The sequence below is a fragment of the Medicago sativa genome, chromosome 5 (assembly GCF_051527215.1).
Source record: "Medicago sativa cultivar Bolivia chromosome 5, Bolivia_mono, whole genome shotgun sequence".
Classification (NCBI taxonomy): Eukaryota; Viridiplantae; Streptophyta; class Magnoliopsida; order Fabales; family Fabaceae; genus Medicago; species Medicago sativa.
Genome location: NC_140753.1, coordinates 2437394 through 2451655, shown reverse-complemented (window position 1 = coordinate 2451655; position 14262 = coordinate 2437394). Strand labels below are relative to the sequence as shown.

Genomic DNA, 14262 nt, shown 5'->3' with positions numbered 1-14262 from the left:
TCCTTGATCACATTTTCTTCTTCTAGTTTGAGACACTGCTACAATCCGTGAATCCTTTTTTCTTTCTTTCAAGAACACAAGATCGCGACAAGGGCTCGAAATGCGTCCAGTCAAACTTGTCTAAGTTTGATTCGACTCGAAAAGAACTGGTTCAACTCAAAATTCGACCCAAGTACAAAATAAACATTTTATTTAGCTCAAGTTCGGCTCGTTTAAAGTTCACAAGGTAATTGGTTTGGCTTGTTAGATTCAACACGTATGCTCGAATCACACAATTCAATTTTTTATAATAACAAAGTATATAATGGAGACTCAATCGAACAATTTATTTTTGTCATACTTGATTTAGAAACTTCCCATGAGACTAAACAATCATGTAGCAATAGACTTCACAAAATAAAAAAATATTTTCTTTCACCAAATCATGAGACAACTTTCTGTTCAAAGTACAAACTATCACAAATGTCAAAATACTCTTTTTACGTTCCAACATAAAAAATATTACATCTCAAGTACATGTCTGTACTCTTATGTACTTGTCCTGTCATCATGTTTCGTCCAATACTTGTTGTTTGGTGAATCGAGCACACCCTCATTGTTCATCGTATTTTAGAGAGTTTTATAGGATGTTTACGCTGCTTGGATTTTATAATCCAAACGCGAGAAAGTTGAACTAAGCCCACCAAAACATTGAGCCCATAAATAATGAAAGCCCAACAAGGGTTTAACTAAGCCCACGGATGTGAGTGGCAAAGAAGCGTAGGTCGTAACCCTAAAATCTGAACTTCGATAAAATAAATATCCTTTTTCTTCATTTCTCTCCCTCTCGATCGATCGAACGAACTCACGTCTCATTCACCTCTCTCTCATCATCTTCTTCTTCACTCTCGCTCTTCAATCTCACGTAACCTAGCTATGGCTGAAGAAGAGGTTATTGTTGCAGCACCAGCTACAAGCCCTGTTTCTTCTGATTGTAAGCGCAAGTTCGAAGATCTGCACTCTCAACCCACCGAATCCAACACTGACGGTGTAGAAACTGACGCCGCTGCAGTTGCTGAGGACGATGTAAACAAGCGTCCTCGTCTTGACGACGATAACCAGAATGACCTAGGTACGACATTTGTTCGTAATTACTTCATTTTTCATTCACAAGACAAAATACTATGGCTATTTCTAGCACTAGCATAAGCTATTTCTATAACAAAATATAAAATTCATTGAAATTAAACTATCTTGGAGAACTTAAAAATAAGCTATTTATGTAGCAAAAGATGAAATTAAACCATCTTGGAGAATTTCTGAAAATAAGCTTATGAACAATGTTATAAGCTGTTTTCATAAGTTCTCCCAAATAGTGAAAGTAGATAAGCTCAAACAAGTTCGTAATCTTTGATCATTATTCTCGTAAGATGCTTAATGGATTCTTTCTTATATTTTCTTGATATATATATGCTTATGATGAAATTTTAATTAATTCATATTTCATTCAAAACAACCATATTAGTATACAGTTAGGTCTGTTTGGATAAACAACATTTTTGCAGCTTATAGCCCAATTATGATAAGTTGTATTTCTATAGCAAAAGATAAAATTAAACTTTGTATAAGTTAAATCTTTTTCGTAAACTATGTTGGAGAAGTTATGAAAGCTGTTTTCATAAGTTCTCCAACAGTCTCACAAAACTTATGGAAGTAGATAAGCTCAAATAGGCCAATCCAAACAGCCCTTAATCTTCGATAATTATTCTCTTAAGATGCATAATGTATTTTTTTTTTTAAATATTTTTTTGATAGATTTGTTTCTGTGAAATTATGATTACTGCACCAGAAATGCACTATTTCGCTAAATAACCAGTTTTATTTTGCCGCTGTTGTTGTTATTGCTGCTGCTATGCTAAACAAGAGTTTTTTAATTTTTTATTTTAAATGTTTTGATTTTTGTTACAATATGCTTTAATGGCAAGGAATTGTGTTATTGATGTTATGTTTTGGTGTTGGCAGCTAATACTAATGGACATCAAGAAAAGGAGGTTGCTGAGGCAGAAACAGAAACAGAGGAAAATGTTCCTTTCGAAAATGCTCCTTCGGAGGAAGTTCAAGATGTATCTAAAGATAATTCAGAAGAAACTGCTGAGCCTACTGATGCCAATGTGATTCCCGTTGAGGATGTCAAAGAGATTCCTGTTGAGGACTCTGGTAAGGAAAATGACAAGGAGCCATCTAAAGCAACTGAACAGCCATCAATGGAGTCAACTGAGCAAGACGCTTCTTCTGGAGACAAACAACCTGATTCCAGCTCTATTGACCCCACCTTACAGAATGACACTTCTTCAGGACAAAAGCAACCTATATCCGAGTCTGACACAACCACACGAAAAATCGAGGTTCCTAGCAATAAGGTATGTGTATTCTCTTAGGCTTGGATGCGTAGTATTGAGCTCAATCATGTTGCATGCTTATTGTCAATCTTGGACTTTGTGTACAATCAAACTCGACAATGTTTTTTTGAAGACCATGATGGACTTCACATATTACCTCTTCTGTTTACTGATCAATTATATGTCGTGAAGTGCTAGCAACACTTTCTTTTGAACACTCTCTCTAATGCTCACTTTCTTATTCTTTTAAATCATTGTGGGTCTACACTTTGGAAATAGAACCTATACAAAGTGGTGGGACATACATTGGTTACATCCAATAAAAGAGTGAGTGATAGAGAGAGTGTTGAAGAGTGTGTGCTGCTAGCATTCCTCTTATATGTTTGATGTATGCTTTAAGTTGATTTCAAAATTGGACTCCTAATGTGCATCATGTCAATTGTTTTGGACTATGTTTGTTTTTTACCGAGTTGAAATAATCAAGCTTGCCTGAGTTCTAGGCACTCGCCAAAAAAATGCACGAGTTATGGACACTGCCAATTGTTTTTTCTGAAGTTCAAATGATCACACTTGTCCAAGTATAGGGATTTTTTTCCACCCACTTAGTTATATTGAGCAAGATTGTGAGGGGGAGAGTACAGGAAAAAGTTAAATTTGGCAGAACTTGTTTTTTTTCTTTCACCCACTTGGTTATATTGAGCAGGATTGTGAGGGAGAGTAGAGGAAAAAGTTTAATTTGCTAGAACTTGTTTTCTCCTGCTTAATGGTAGCACCTATTTGTTAACCATGCGTGTCAGCAAGAAGATACACTCAGTGTACAGGGATGAGATGAGACCATTATGATGGTTGAATGAATACAAAAACATGTTTATAATTGATTACACTGGAAATTAAGCTGGGGTAAACACCCATTTCAAAAAAAGATGATGGAATCTAGTTGGGTGATTCTGTCATGTGTGGGGAAGACCTATTGAAGCCTCATTAAGAAGACTAGATGCATGCTAGGATTGAAGTTTGCAAATTTTATTTTGAATGAGCTTCATTTTACAATCAGTTTCAAACTGAGTTTCAAGTCAAACTTAAGGCAAAAATCAGTTTACAATCAGACCTAACTGAAAATTAATCGAGAGGTTTCTCTGTCAGTTTTTCTTTTTCAACGGATAATAGTCCAATAGGAGGTAGAGGGTGATAAAAAAAAATTGGATCAACTAATTAATGAAGATCTAAATTTATAGTGTTTACCTTTAGACATGATCTTCAATAGGGCATTGATTGTTTGATCAATGTTGACCTCTGTTGTCAATAGCAGCCGCTACCGGCACTATCGTGGCCAAAAATGACAAAATGCGATGCTGCGCTACAAGGCAGAGCGTTTGGAGAAAGCAGGTGAAGCGGGGCGGCCAAAATCGGGCACTATTTGGGTCGTATTTAAAATACGAGAGATTTCCCTTCACTATCTGGGTCAAAATCGTACAATCGGAGCAGCTGGATCTGAGTTTACGCGGGTCAAATTGTACCCTTCATCCTTTTTCACGGTCAAGAGAAGAAGGATGAGGAGAAATGAAAGAAGAATGAGAAGAAATGAAAGAAATCTTCGATTGTACCGTGAAAAAACTGAGGAGGAGAAGTGAATGAAAGAAGGAGATTGTTTGTTTATGCGGCGGTTGCATGCACATAATTAGGTCTAGGGTTTATTTGTTAGTGAAGACTTATATGGGCTGGCCAAATTTAAACCCGAGAGTATAATGGGCTTAAAAAAGATGTTTTGTTTTATTACTTTCACTGCACGACCTCTTTTAACCTTTTATTTAAGAAAAAAACCAATAGTAGTTTTCTTAATATAAATAAAAAGACAATAGTAACATATTTAAATAAAAATAGCATTATTTATTAATAATAGATCAATAATGGTTATAAAAAATAGTAGACCACTACTTGAGTAATAATAAAATAATAGTAGTAATACAAGGTATTTTAGTATTTTTCATGAATTTTGTAATGATTAAGGTATTTAATATTTTTTTTAATAGCATGGTATTTTAGTATTAAATTTATTTGTGGCCGCACCGCCGAAATAGCGCCCGTACGCGGCCCGCCAATTTTTGGGTTGGCCACGCCGCGCCGCATTTCTGCATTGACAACAGAGATGTTGACCACCTCACTAAGTGGAAAATGGCTTTGTGGTTGTATCTCTAGTAGCTTAAAAGTTTTCCATACAACCTTCTCTGTGCATAGGCCATTGATTGTTTGATCAATATTCATCTCTACTTACAACTCCGTTTTGCAGGTCCTCCATACAACCTACTTTTGATTATGGTTTTCTGTGCATAGTTCTTTCCTTTATGTTATCGATAATGGGTGATCATTTTCCTTCTTATTGTCTTTGTTTCCTTAAGGACTGAATGGTTTTCCTTGTTGTCTTTGTTTCCTTAAGGACTGAATGGTTTTTTGTCCACATGTTTGCTTTCTATGAAGCTGATAAGTATTAATGATAATGTTTCAGTCAGGCATATTTGTTTCCTACACCATGACTAAAAGCTGTGTTCTGTACAAATCCTAAATTTAATTTCTACGCTGGATTGGAATCAGATTAACTTCATAGATTTATTCCATTTATGTTCAGGTTGGCGTACTTATTGGCAAATCTGGTGACACTATACGGTACCTGCAGTATAATTCGGGTGCAAAGATCCAGATCACTAGGGATGCTGATGCTGATCCTCACTCTTCAACAAGGCCCGTTGAACTAATAGGAACTTTGGAAAGCATAGACAAGGCAGAAAAGCTAATGAATGCTGTGATTGCAGAGGTTAGATACCATATCCAATCTTTATCTCAGTTTCCTTTTTCTTCTCTTGCTATTATATAGTTCTTACATTGTTTCACTTTCGAAATTCCACAGGCTGATGCTGGAGGTTCTCCTGCACTTGTAGCTCGAGGCCTCTCCCCTGCTCAGGCTATCGTGGGATCTGATCAAATTCAGATACAAGTTCCAAATGAGAAGGTGATAAACTGATAATATCTGTCTATTTATGTTTTCCGTTATTCATGTTTTATGTTAACATAGCTTTAAATCACAACATTTATGCAGGTCGGGTTAATCATTGGGAAAGGTGGGGAAACAATTAAGAGCCTGCAGACCAAAACTGGGGCACGCATCCAGGTAGTTGTTATTGTTTGTTTGCCTCGTACTCTTTTTATTTTAGTATTAAACCGTTGACATAAGTGGTAATTAAATTAGAAACCAATTAGCCTGCTAAAAGATCGATATAATATGATGGTTGCATATTTATATCAAAGAAAACAATAATTAACCTGCTAAAAGATTGATAAATTATGATGGCTGTATATTTTATATTAAAGAAAACAATGTTGATGTAGAATTGTTTGCATGTCAATATGTGTAAAAGCGTATTTTTTAAAGAAGAGATTGCTCATAACCCAATCAATTTAACATTCATTATCCCAATGCTGTTGTCTTTTTCCTAATCTAACTAATAGTCTAATAGGAAATCAGAATGTATATATATCTAGAACACAGTAATCAAATACAAATAGTTACTGCCCAGAGTACAATGCTCCTTCAGAGCACTAGATTGCCATCTGTCTTGCATAAAATCAGAAAATACACAATGATGAAGATTCCTTAACCTACTTAACTTATTACATTATTACTAAACCCAAGACATAACAGACCCATTCTTAAGCAACTACTCCCCCATTTTATTAATCAAATCTCGTCATTCTCCCTGTTCTCCTTTCCACTTTCTATCAGACAAACCATTTGTTAGAAGTTTTCACATTTTGAATTGGTACATTTTAGTAGTTTGTTGATCGTTACCCCCTTGTAGTAAAAGTTTGTGGGTTTCAAATTCTTGGAGCCTAATTTACTCGATTGTATGAGCTGTGATGATTGAAGTTTTGAATTTTGAAAGCTGGAGAAAGTGGTTTGATGCTTGTACATGGCATTCTTTTAGGCTTTCTCACTTTCATCCTGCTATTTTGGATTTAGCTTATGGGCTCTGATGATGCTCTTTTAACTGTTTTAGTTGATACCTCAACATCTTCCCGAAGGCGATGATTCTAAAGAAAGGACTGTCCAAGTTACTGGTGATAAGAGGCAAATTGAAATTGCGCAAGAGATGATAAAAGAAGTCTTGAGCCAGGTTTGTTTGGCTGTACTTATATTGCGATGATAAAGTTTGCAATTTGATAGTTTAGTATTATTTGTGCATATTTCCGTTTTACTAATATTATTATATCAATGCCAACTTTTTGCGTATTTGATATATTGATATTCCTTTTTATTTTGTAATTTTTTGTTGTATTTTCATGTTAAAAACATGGCGTGTGAACTCATTTAGTCACTCATTGCATTTTCTGTAATAAATTGCATCAAGTTTTTGTTGACTTAAAGTAGCCTTGATTATCTTGTATGCATCCAGACCCATATTTGTGCCAACTTCTGCCTCTTTTCTATCGTGAACTGAGGTTTTTATGTCATGCTGATTGGGGAATGACCGGGTTATATAGCTTAAATTAAATTGATTGCAATGTGATGTCGTTCTTGATTAGTATCATGGTATTTGATAAGATATTTGAAGTAGTATATGGAAGGTTTTTCTATGTTTTGCAGCTGCTTGCAAGCATGTATCGTATGTTAAGATTTGTTATTGGTGACTGATTTTGACATTGTTCTTGTAATTATGAGTTATATTTATTATAGCTTCATTTGATTCTATCATGCCAAGAAATAATAGTTCTGAAGACGATTGCTTTTAATAGGGATTGCTGTAAAATAGGGATCTAAACATTTCCCACATTGTTAGCATGCATAAAATAGAGATCTAGACAAACACTTTATATGCTTGCTCTAAATGGGTTCAGTGTTGATCTACAGTTGCATTTGCGAAATCAATACAAATCGTGATTGTCGGTACGGGAGTGTCCATGTATTTGATGTCTATTTGATTCATTTATGGAAGTATTGTATCAATTGTTGCCATTGCAAGTGAGATAGATAGATCACCTGAAACAGTGTTCATGAGTTTGGAATTTGAACAATAATCCATGCCAAGGTCAATTAAATCTTTTAGGAAGATCGTATATGTAAACCAAGATGACAGTTGCAATGATTTTTTTATCTTGAGGTGCCAATTTCGAATTGGTTGGCTTTAAAAATGCAGATTTGGCCATTGCCTTTTCCCTGGGGTCAACATTGCTTCACTTTCATGCTCTGAAGAGAGGTGGCAGACCCTCCGATTGCAGGATGTTTAATGGTTGGTAAGATTGCTTCAAGACTTAAAAATAATGATTCAGTAAGACTATATTGTGATGGCCTTGGCGCTCAAAACGAGCATTTGCATGAGACCTTTTGGAAGATACATACCTGGTGAAGTCATGTCTTCTCATGATTTTAACTGTGTTGGAGTTCTATTCCTCTATCTTGTTCTGTATTGAGATAAACATAATAAGTAATTCTTGTCTTCTGGTCTGTTTTGATTTTGATTAAATTTTAATGAAGGTAGTCATGTGATCCGAAAGCAGTACAAATATGTTGTGTTGATTTACCTGCTTTATAACATATCTTTGACCTGATGATACACTTGGTTGAAAAGACTACATCAGCCATATGATCAAGGACCAATGTAGATATTTGTGTTCATTTACCTGTTTTTGAACTTTGAACATATCGTTGACCTGTGATACTCTTGGTTGCAAATACTAGCATATATTAGATGAATGTTAAGTTGATGTTTTAAGTGCAACAGATAAAAGAAACTTGGTTGACCATCTTTGTCTAGTTATTGTTGAATTGTTTGATTGAAATTTAGCTTATAGTTTCGCTTTCGCATTGTCATAGTTTTGCTTTTGAATTGGCAGTCTTCTTTCATTTTCCTTTTACTGCGGAGGTGACATTTTTTCTGTGATAATATTGGACGTTTCTTTTGCATAGCTGTTTACTTCACTATGTACTGCAGTTGAGCTCTTAGATGATATGACAGGCTATAAATGTTGCATTGTATTGACAGCTTGCTGCTTGACATTTGGTAGAAGTTTTGATGACATAGATATGCGAAAGTTTTTTTTTTTTTAACCTTTTTACTGTTTTTGGAGGAGTATGCCATTCAATTCATTTGACTATCATCACAATAAAATGAACTATCATCAGAATTAAATGGGTGCCCAGGATTACGAAAATTGGCTATTGAATCGTGTATTTAATATTTAATTTGATCACTATAGCTGCATCTTTGTTGTTGACTGATTCTACTTCTGATATTATTCTGGTTATTAATATTTTTTCCTATTACTTACTTTTCTATGCTTTGCTGGAATAGCCTATCAGGTCATCATCAGGTGGTTTTGGCCAGCAGGCCTACCGTCCGCCACGAGGATCTGGTGGTCCACCCCAATGGGGTCAGCGAGGTTCACATTATGGCCAACCACCATCATATGACTATCAGCACCGCGGGCCATATCCTTCTCATAATCAATCATATGCACCTCCTCCTTATGGAAATTATCCTCAACATATGGCTCCAAGGAGCAGTTACGGTTCTGGTTGGGAGCAAAGGCCTCACCAGAGTTTTCAGGGGCCACCCTCACATAATGGTGGATATGATTATTATGGTGGACAAAGCGGTCATTCATCTGAAGCTCCTTCATCTGCCCAGCATCCCAGTTCAGTCCCCCAACATGGTACCGGTCCTTCTCCTTTACCCTCCATGGGACCATCCCCAGCTCAGATGAATTACAATTATGGACAGCCTCAGGGTCAGGATTATGGTCATCAGACACCTTATCAGCAGGCAGGACATCCTCAACAAGGTTATGGACAAGGTTATGATGAATCGAAGTACGAAAACCGTGGCCCTGCACAATATCCATATGGAGGACATCCAAATCCTCAGCCAGCTTACCCTCAAGCCAGTGCTCAAGCGAATTATGCACCTCCCCAGCAGTATGGCAAGCCACCGTTGTATGGTGTGCCACCTTCACAAGGACAACATCCACAGTCTTATGGCCACCCTAGAGCCACTCAACCAGGCGAGATTCCGTATCAGGGTTCTACTCCAGCACAATCATATGGCACAGTGCAACAACCATATCCATATGCATCATCTGGGCCATCACAAGCAGCATATCCTACATATGGGTCTGCACCAGCTGCAGATGGTTACAGTCACCCGCAGTCTGCACCTGGACAGGTTTATGCCCAGCCTGGTGGACAGCCCAGTTATGGGCAACCAGGTGCCCAGGCCACAGCTAGTTATGCGCAAGTTGGTCCTACTGGTTATGGATCATACCCGTCTTCCCAGCAGACTTACCCTGAACAACCAGCCGCTAACAACGCAGGTTATGGCTACCAAGCACCCCAGGATCCTGCTTACAACAGTGGCGCTGCACAGACATATAGTGCAGCTCCAACTGTGCAGCCAGGTTATGTTCAACCCACACCAACTCAAACTGGTTATGACCAATCTAACCCTCAACCAGCAGGCTATGCAGCTGTACCAGCAGCAGCCGGTGCTCCTGCAGCATACGGCAAGACAGTATCACCTCAGCCCGCTGCTTATGCCCAATATGACTCAACCCAAGTTTATGGTGCTCCTCGATGATTTGTTTTTGGGTATTGACAGCCATATTTTAGTATTAGCATGTTCAATTTTGTTGTCCTATTTCATTGTAACTTGCTATTCCTTATCCTGTAACCTGTACTGCTTTGAATTGTGAACTTAAAAATTTTCTTGTTGAAAGCACTGATGTTGCAGTTTCTAGAGATTAATATCATAGGTGTAGAGTTTTGTTTTTACAAAAGCCCTGAAAAATAAAAAAAAAACGACTTCCAACTTTTATGCTTTGCGGAAATTGATATTCTGGTCATGAAATATTACATAATATTGTGAATATTACTACAGATAACATGACAGGTTGTAAATATTAAGGTTGAGTTAGATTTCTGTTGATAAAAAAATTGGTGGTGCGCAGGGTGTTCAAGTAAGTTTTAAGATATAAGATATAATGTTTGATTTTGATTGATAAAAGAAAAGTAACATGGTCAGTGGAATTTCCAAGTGACATGGTCTGTCGAATTTCCCTATTGTGTTCTTACTTATGGCGTGGTTTGACTTCATTTTGGGTTCTAATCAAGTGCCTTCACCCAAACAACCGTGCATAATTATAGTATTTTGTATTGCAGTTGCAAAACGAGTCTCTTTTTTTTTGGTAGTGTCCAGGATTCGAACCCCCGACTTTGCATATATTATGCATTGTCCTTACCAACTGAGCTAAGCTCACGGGGACTGCAAAACGAGTCTCTAAAAGCAAGCATTGCGAGTTTCAAGCATGATGATGTATTTCAAAATGTGGTTAATCAAGCTAGCGATCAAAATTTGATTTCTACCAATAGTTACTTTTCTAAAACGTATAAATTTAACAACAAAATAAAATAAAATACAATGACCATAATCACTAATTGAACTTATGGCCACGATATTTTATTTTATTTTATTTTCATTTAAGCTTTAACAAAGGTATGATTTAGGCTCGGGACAACTTCACTTTAACCCTTATTTTAGTTATCCAAATACTCTTTTTACATCCTCTTATTATAGGGCACTCAGCGTTAGAGTGGAATCAATGATTCAAAAAGCATCCAATATTTTTTTTAAGAAAAAAAGCATCTAATATTACTCTAATGAAGGGAAAGATGAGAACAAGAATTAAGAGAAATGTGGCTTCTTTGATGGTGTATTGGTTCTAGTGAAGATATCTCAATTTGGGAAGAAAAGGTGGCTCTTACCTAAGTTTGTCATTTTCAGATCTGAATTGGATTATTTGACAGTTGCTAATATTATGCTACCTAATAGGAAGAGTTGGAATGTGAACTTATCAATATGTTGTTCAAGTATGAGGTGACTACTTAAGTTTTGACGACACCTCTGTATTCAAGTGCTTCGATTGATATGGGCATATGGCAGACAGGAGGTTACTCCGTTAAACCTGCTTACCGCTTTTGTATTGATGAACTAATTGATACAAATCTTTTTAAGGTTCCTGACAGCTGGAACCATGTGTGAAAACTAAGAGTTTCTTTGGCAGTTAAGAATCACGTTTGGAGAATTTGTCGTGAACGCATTCGCACAAGATCATGACTTCATATGCGCGGAGTTGATTGTCACGATGTTTGTGTTATGTGGAGATAGCAATTATTTGTGGAGACGACAATCATATCATCTGGTAATTGATGTAGATGTAGCATGTAATAATGCTAACACACTTGCTATTATTTTTAAGATTCTAGGACGCTACCTTGTTCAACTGTCAACTTTGGAGCTTGTGGAAACAACGTAAGAACAAGTTGAACCAAGTGTTAGACTCTAACTAGACTGTTGCATGATGCGCTACGCAGATGCTACATGACTGGAAACTAGCGGGTTAGGTTCGAACTGCAGCAGTCCCGGTTCAAACAGAAACAATGGTCAATTAAGGGCAAAAACCTGCACAGGGCCGTCTCAAATGTAAAGCGGATGTTTCCTTTTCGACAAGGCTGATTAGAGTAGGCGTTGGGATGTGCATTCAGGATGAAGGTCATTTTGTCCTTGCAAAATCAGAATGATATGCTCCTCTCTGTGATGCAGATATGAGCATAGTAATTGGCCTCTTATCGGAATTACAATGGGTAAAAGATCTTCAGTTGGAACATTTTGACATAGAGTGAGATTTTAAGAGAGTTGTAGATTTCTTGCTCAGTAACAAAATAGATATGACTGAATTTGGATGTGTTCTTAGTAGTTGTCAAGATATTGTTAACTCTCATTTCATAAACTCAAAGATATAATTTGTTAGGAGGCGAACCAATGAAATTAGCTCATGCCACATCACATATCTAACTAGCTACCATATTATGATTGACATTCCTACTTGTAACCAAATAATGAAATGCTATCAACACTTTTGTGAAAAAAAAAAGGTTTAAATGTGTAATTGGTCCCTGCACTTTTAACAGATTTTGGCATTGGTCCCTGCACTTTTTTTTGTTTGGCATTGGTCCCTGCACTTTGTAAAAATATTGGTATTGGTCCCAATCATTTCATGCCACGTGACACCAATACCAATATTTTTTCAAAGTGCAGGGACCAATACCAATATTTTTACAAAGTGCAGGGACCAATGCCAAACAAAAAAAAGTACAGGGACCAATGCCAATATTTTTACAAAGTGCAGGGACCAATGCCAAACAAAAAAAAGTGCTGGGACCAATGCCAAAATCTGTTAAAAGTGCAGGGACCAATTACACATTTAAACCAAAAAAAAAAGAAGAAATCATTGCATATTAAAAAATAACACATAAAAAAAAAAGTAACGTAAAAAGGTAGATTACCTTATGTATTTGTCGTGCTCCCTATGGTGGCAATAATTTTTTTTTTGGCGGTAGTCAATGTAGCACGCCAGTCCTACACATAATTTTTTTTGTACCACGCCGTTTTAATCGTTATAAGATGATTCAATTGTCACATGATTTAGTTAGTTTTCCAAATTATCAGCACAAAATCACATACATAGTGTCAATGAAAATGTAGGTAAGTAGTTTTCTTTTAAGACAAGACTTATATGCGGATCCTTATACACGGTTCATCCGGTTCTACACATAGGGTGCGTTTGTTTTAGCTTTAAGAAAAATAGATTTTGTTTTAGAAAAATCTAGAGATTTTAAAAAAAACTCTGAAGCTATTTGTATTTGTATACTATTCAAAAAATCATTTTTTTTAAAAATAATGATTTTTAACTAGTTCATTTTTTTTTGACAAATTTTTAACTAGTTCATGTGTTACCTCCTTGTTTTTTGAAAAAAGCTAATCCTAATAGCTTTTCATTTTGGAGTAAAAATATATTTTTTTGATAAAATAATTTTTGTAAAAATCCTAAACAAACAATTAAAAATGACAAAAGTGATTTTTTTTAAATAAAAAAATATTTTTTTTTAAAATAATCCAAAATAAATGCACCCATAATTTCTTTTGTACGGCATTTTAGTATAACAAAGGAAATATAATCATTGTGAGTTCTAAAAAAAAACAAAAGTCGCCGGCAGATGATGGAAATCGCGTGGGGGTGCCAACCTAGTTTAGATGTCCGCAAGTTTTCTTGATGTCTGCAGCCCTTTATTCAGCTAAAAGAAAACCACTAGATTGATGCATGTAGTTGAATATTCTAAAACAGCTTTTCATGTTCACAAGCTACAATCTTTTTCTCCAAAGAAATCATGAGAACGTTTTTGCAACAAGGCATTTAGAGGGAAGTGTACTACAGAACTTGAAGGAATCGTCGTATGAAATTGTGAATTTTTTTGGAGTTACCACATTCAATTGTTGCCATTGTGGTCTTTTTTAGACAAAGGAGAAAACCTTTTTCATGTGGAGAAAGGCAAGTCAAAATCTTACAATGGAGCTAGAGCGCAACGCGCAAGTACTCAATTTATTGAAAAAATAGCGATTCAGTTCATCACAATTAAAAGTAACAGTTGAGCGGAAAAAATGAAAGAAAATAAGTCCTTGAAAAGGACACGCCTAAAACATCTCATAGTAAAACATGTGATAAACAAAGAAGAGACTCATCAAATGTAACAAAACGTCTGAACTATTAGCTCTCAAACTTAATCAATAAACAATAGAAATAAATATAATTATTTGACTGCAACAAAAAAGAATACCAAGTCATAATTCCCTAAAAAAAAAACCAAGTCATAAGTTCAACTAGAGTAGCAATTAAATTAACAATGACATTGACATGAAACAAAATGTAAAACTGAATTTAAAGCTTAAGTGATAAATCAAGCGCACAAGATTCCGAATTGGAGGATTCTTCTTCAATGTTGGAC

General features: G+C 36.0%; 1 protein-coding gene across 2 annotated transcripts; it reads left to right on the top strand.

The window, feature by feature from the left end:
- Window positions 1-825: 825 nt before the first annotated feature.
- Window positions 826-10138, top strand: LOC146919090 (uncharacterized). 2 transcript variants are annotated; one of them, XM_085712342.1, is made up of 7 exons: window positions 826-1111; window positions 2002-2399; window positions 5002-5187; window positions 5281-5382; window positions 5470-5541; window positions 6428-6544; window positions 8720-10138. In XM_085712342.1, exons 1-7 carry the CDS (start codon window positions 916-918, stop codon window positions 9998-10000), a joined length of 2352 nt encoding a protein of 783 aa, XP_085568468.1. In that variant the 5' UTR covers window positions 826-915; the 3' UTR covers window positions 10001-10138. The 2 variants fall into 2 exon arrangements, with proteins under 2 accessions (XP_085568468.1, XP_085568467.1); XM_085712341.1 differs by having other exon boundaries at window positions 5470-5544.
- Window positions 10139-14262: the final 4124 nt, after the last annotated feature.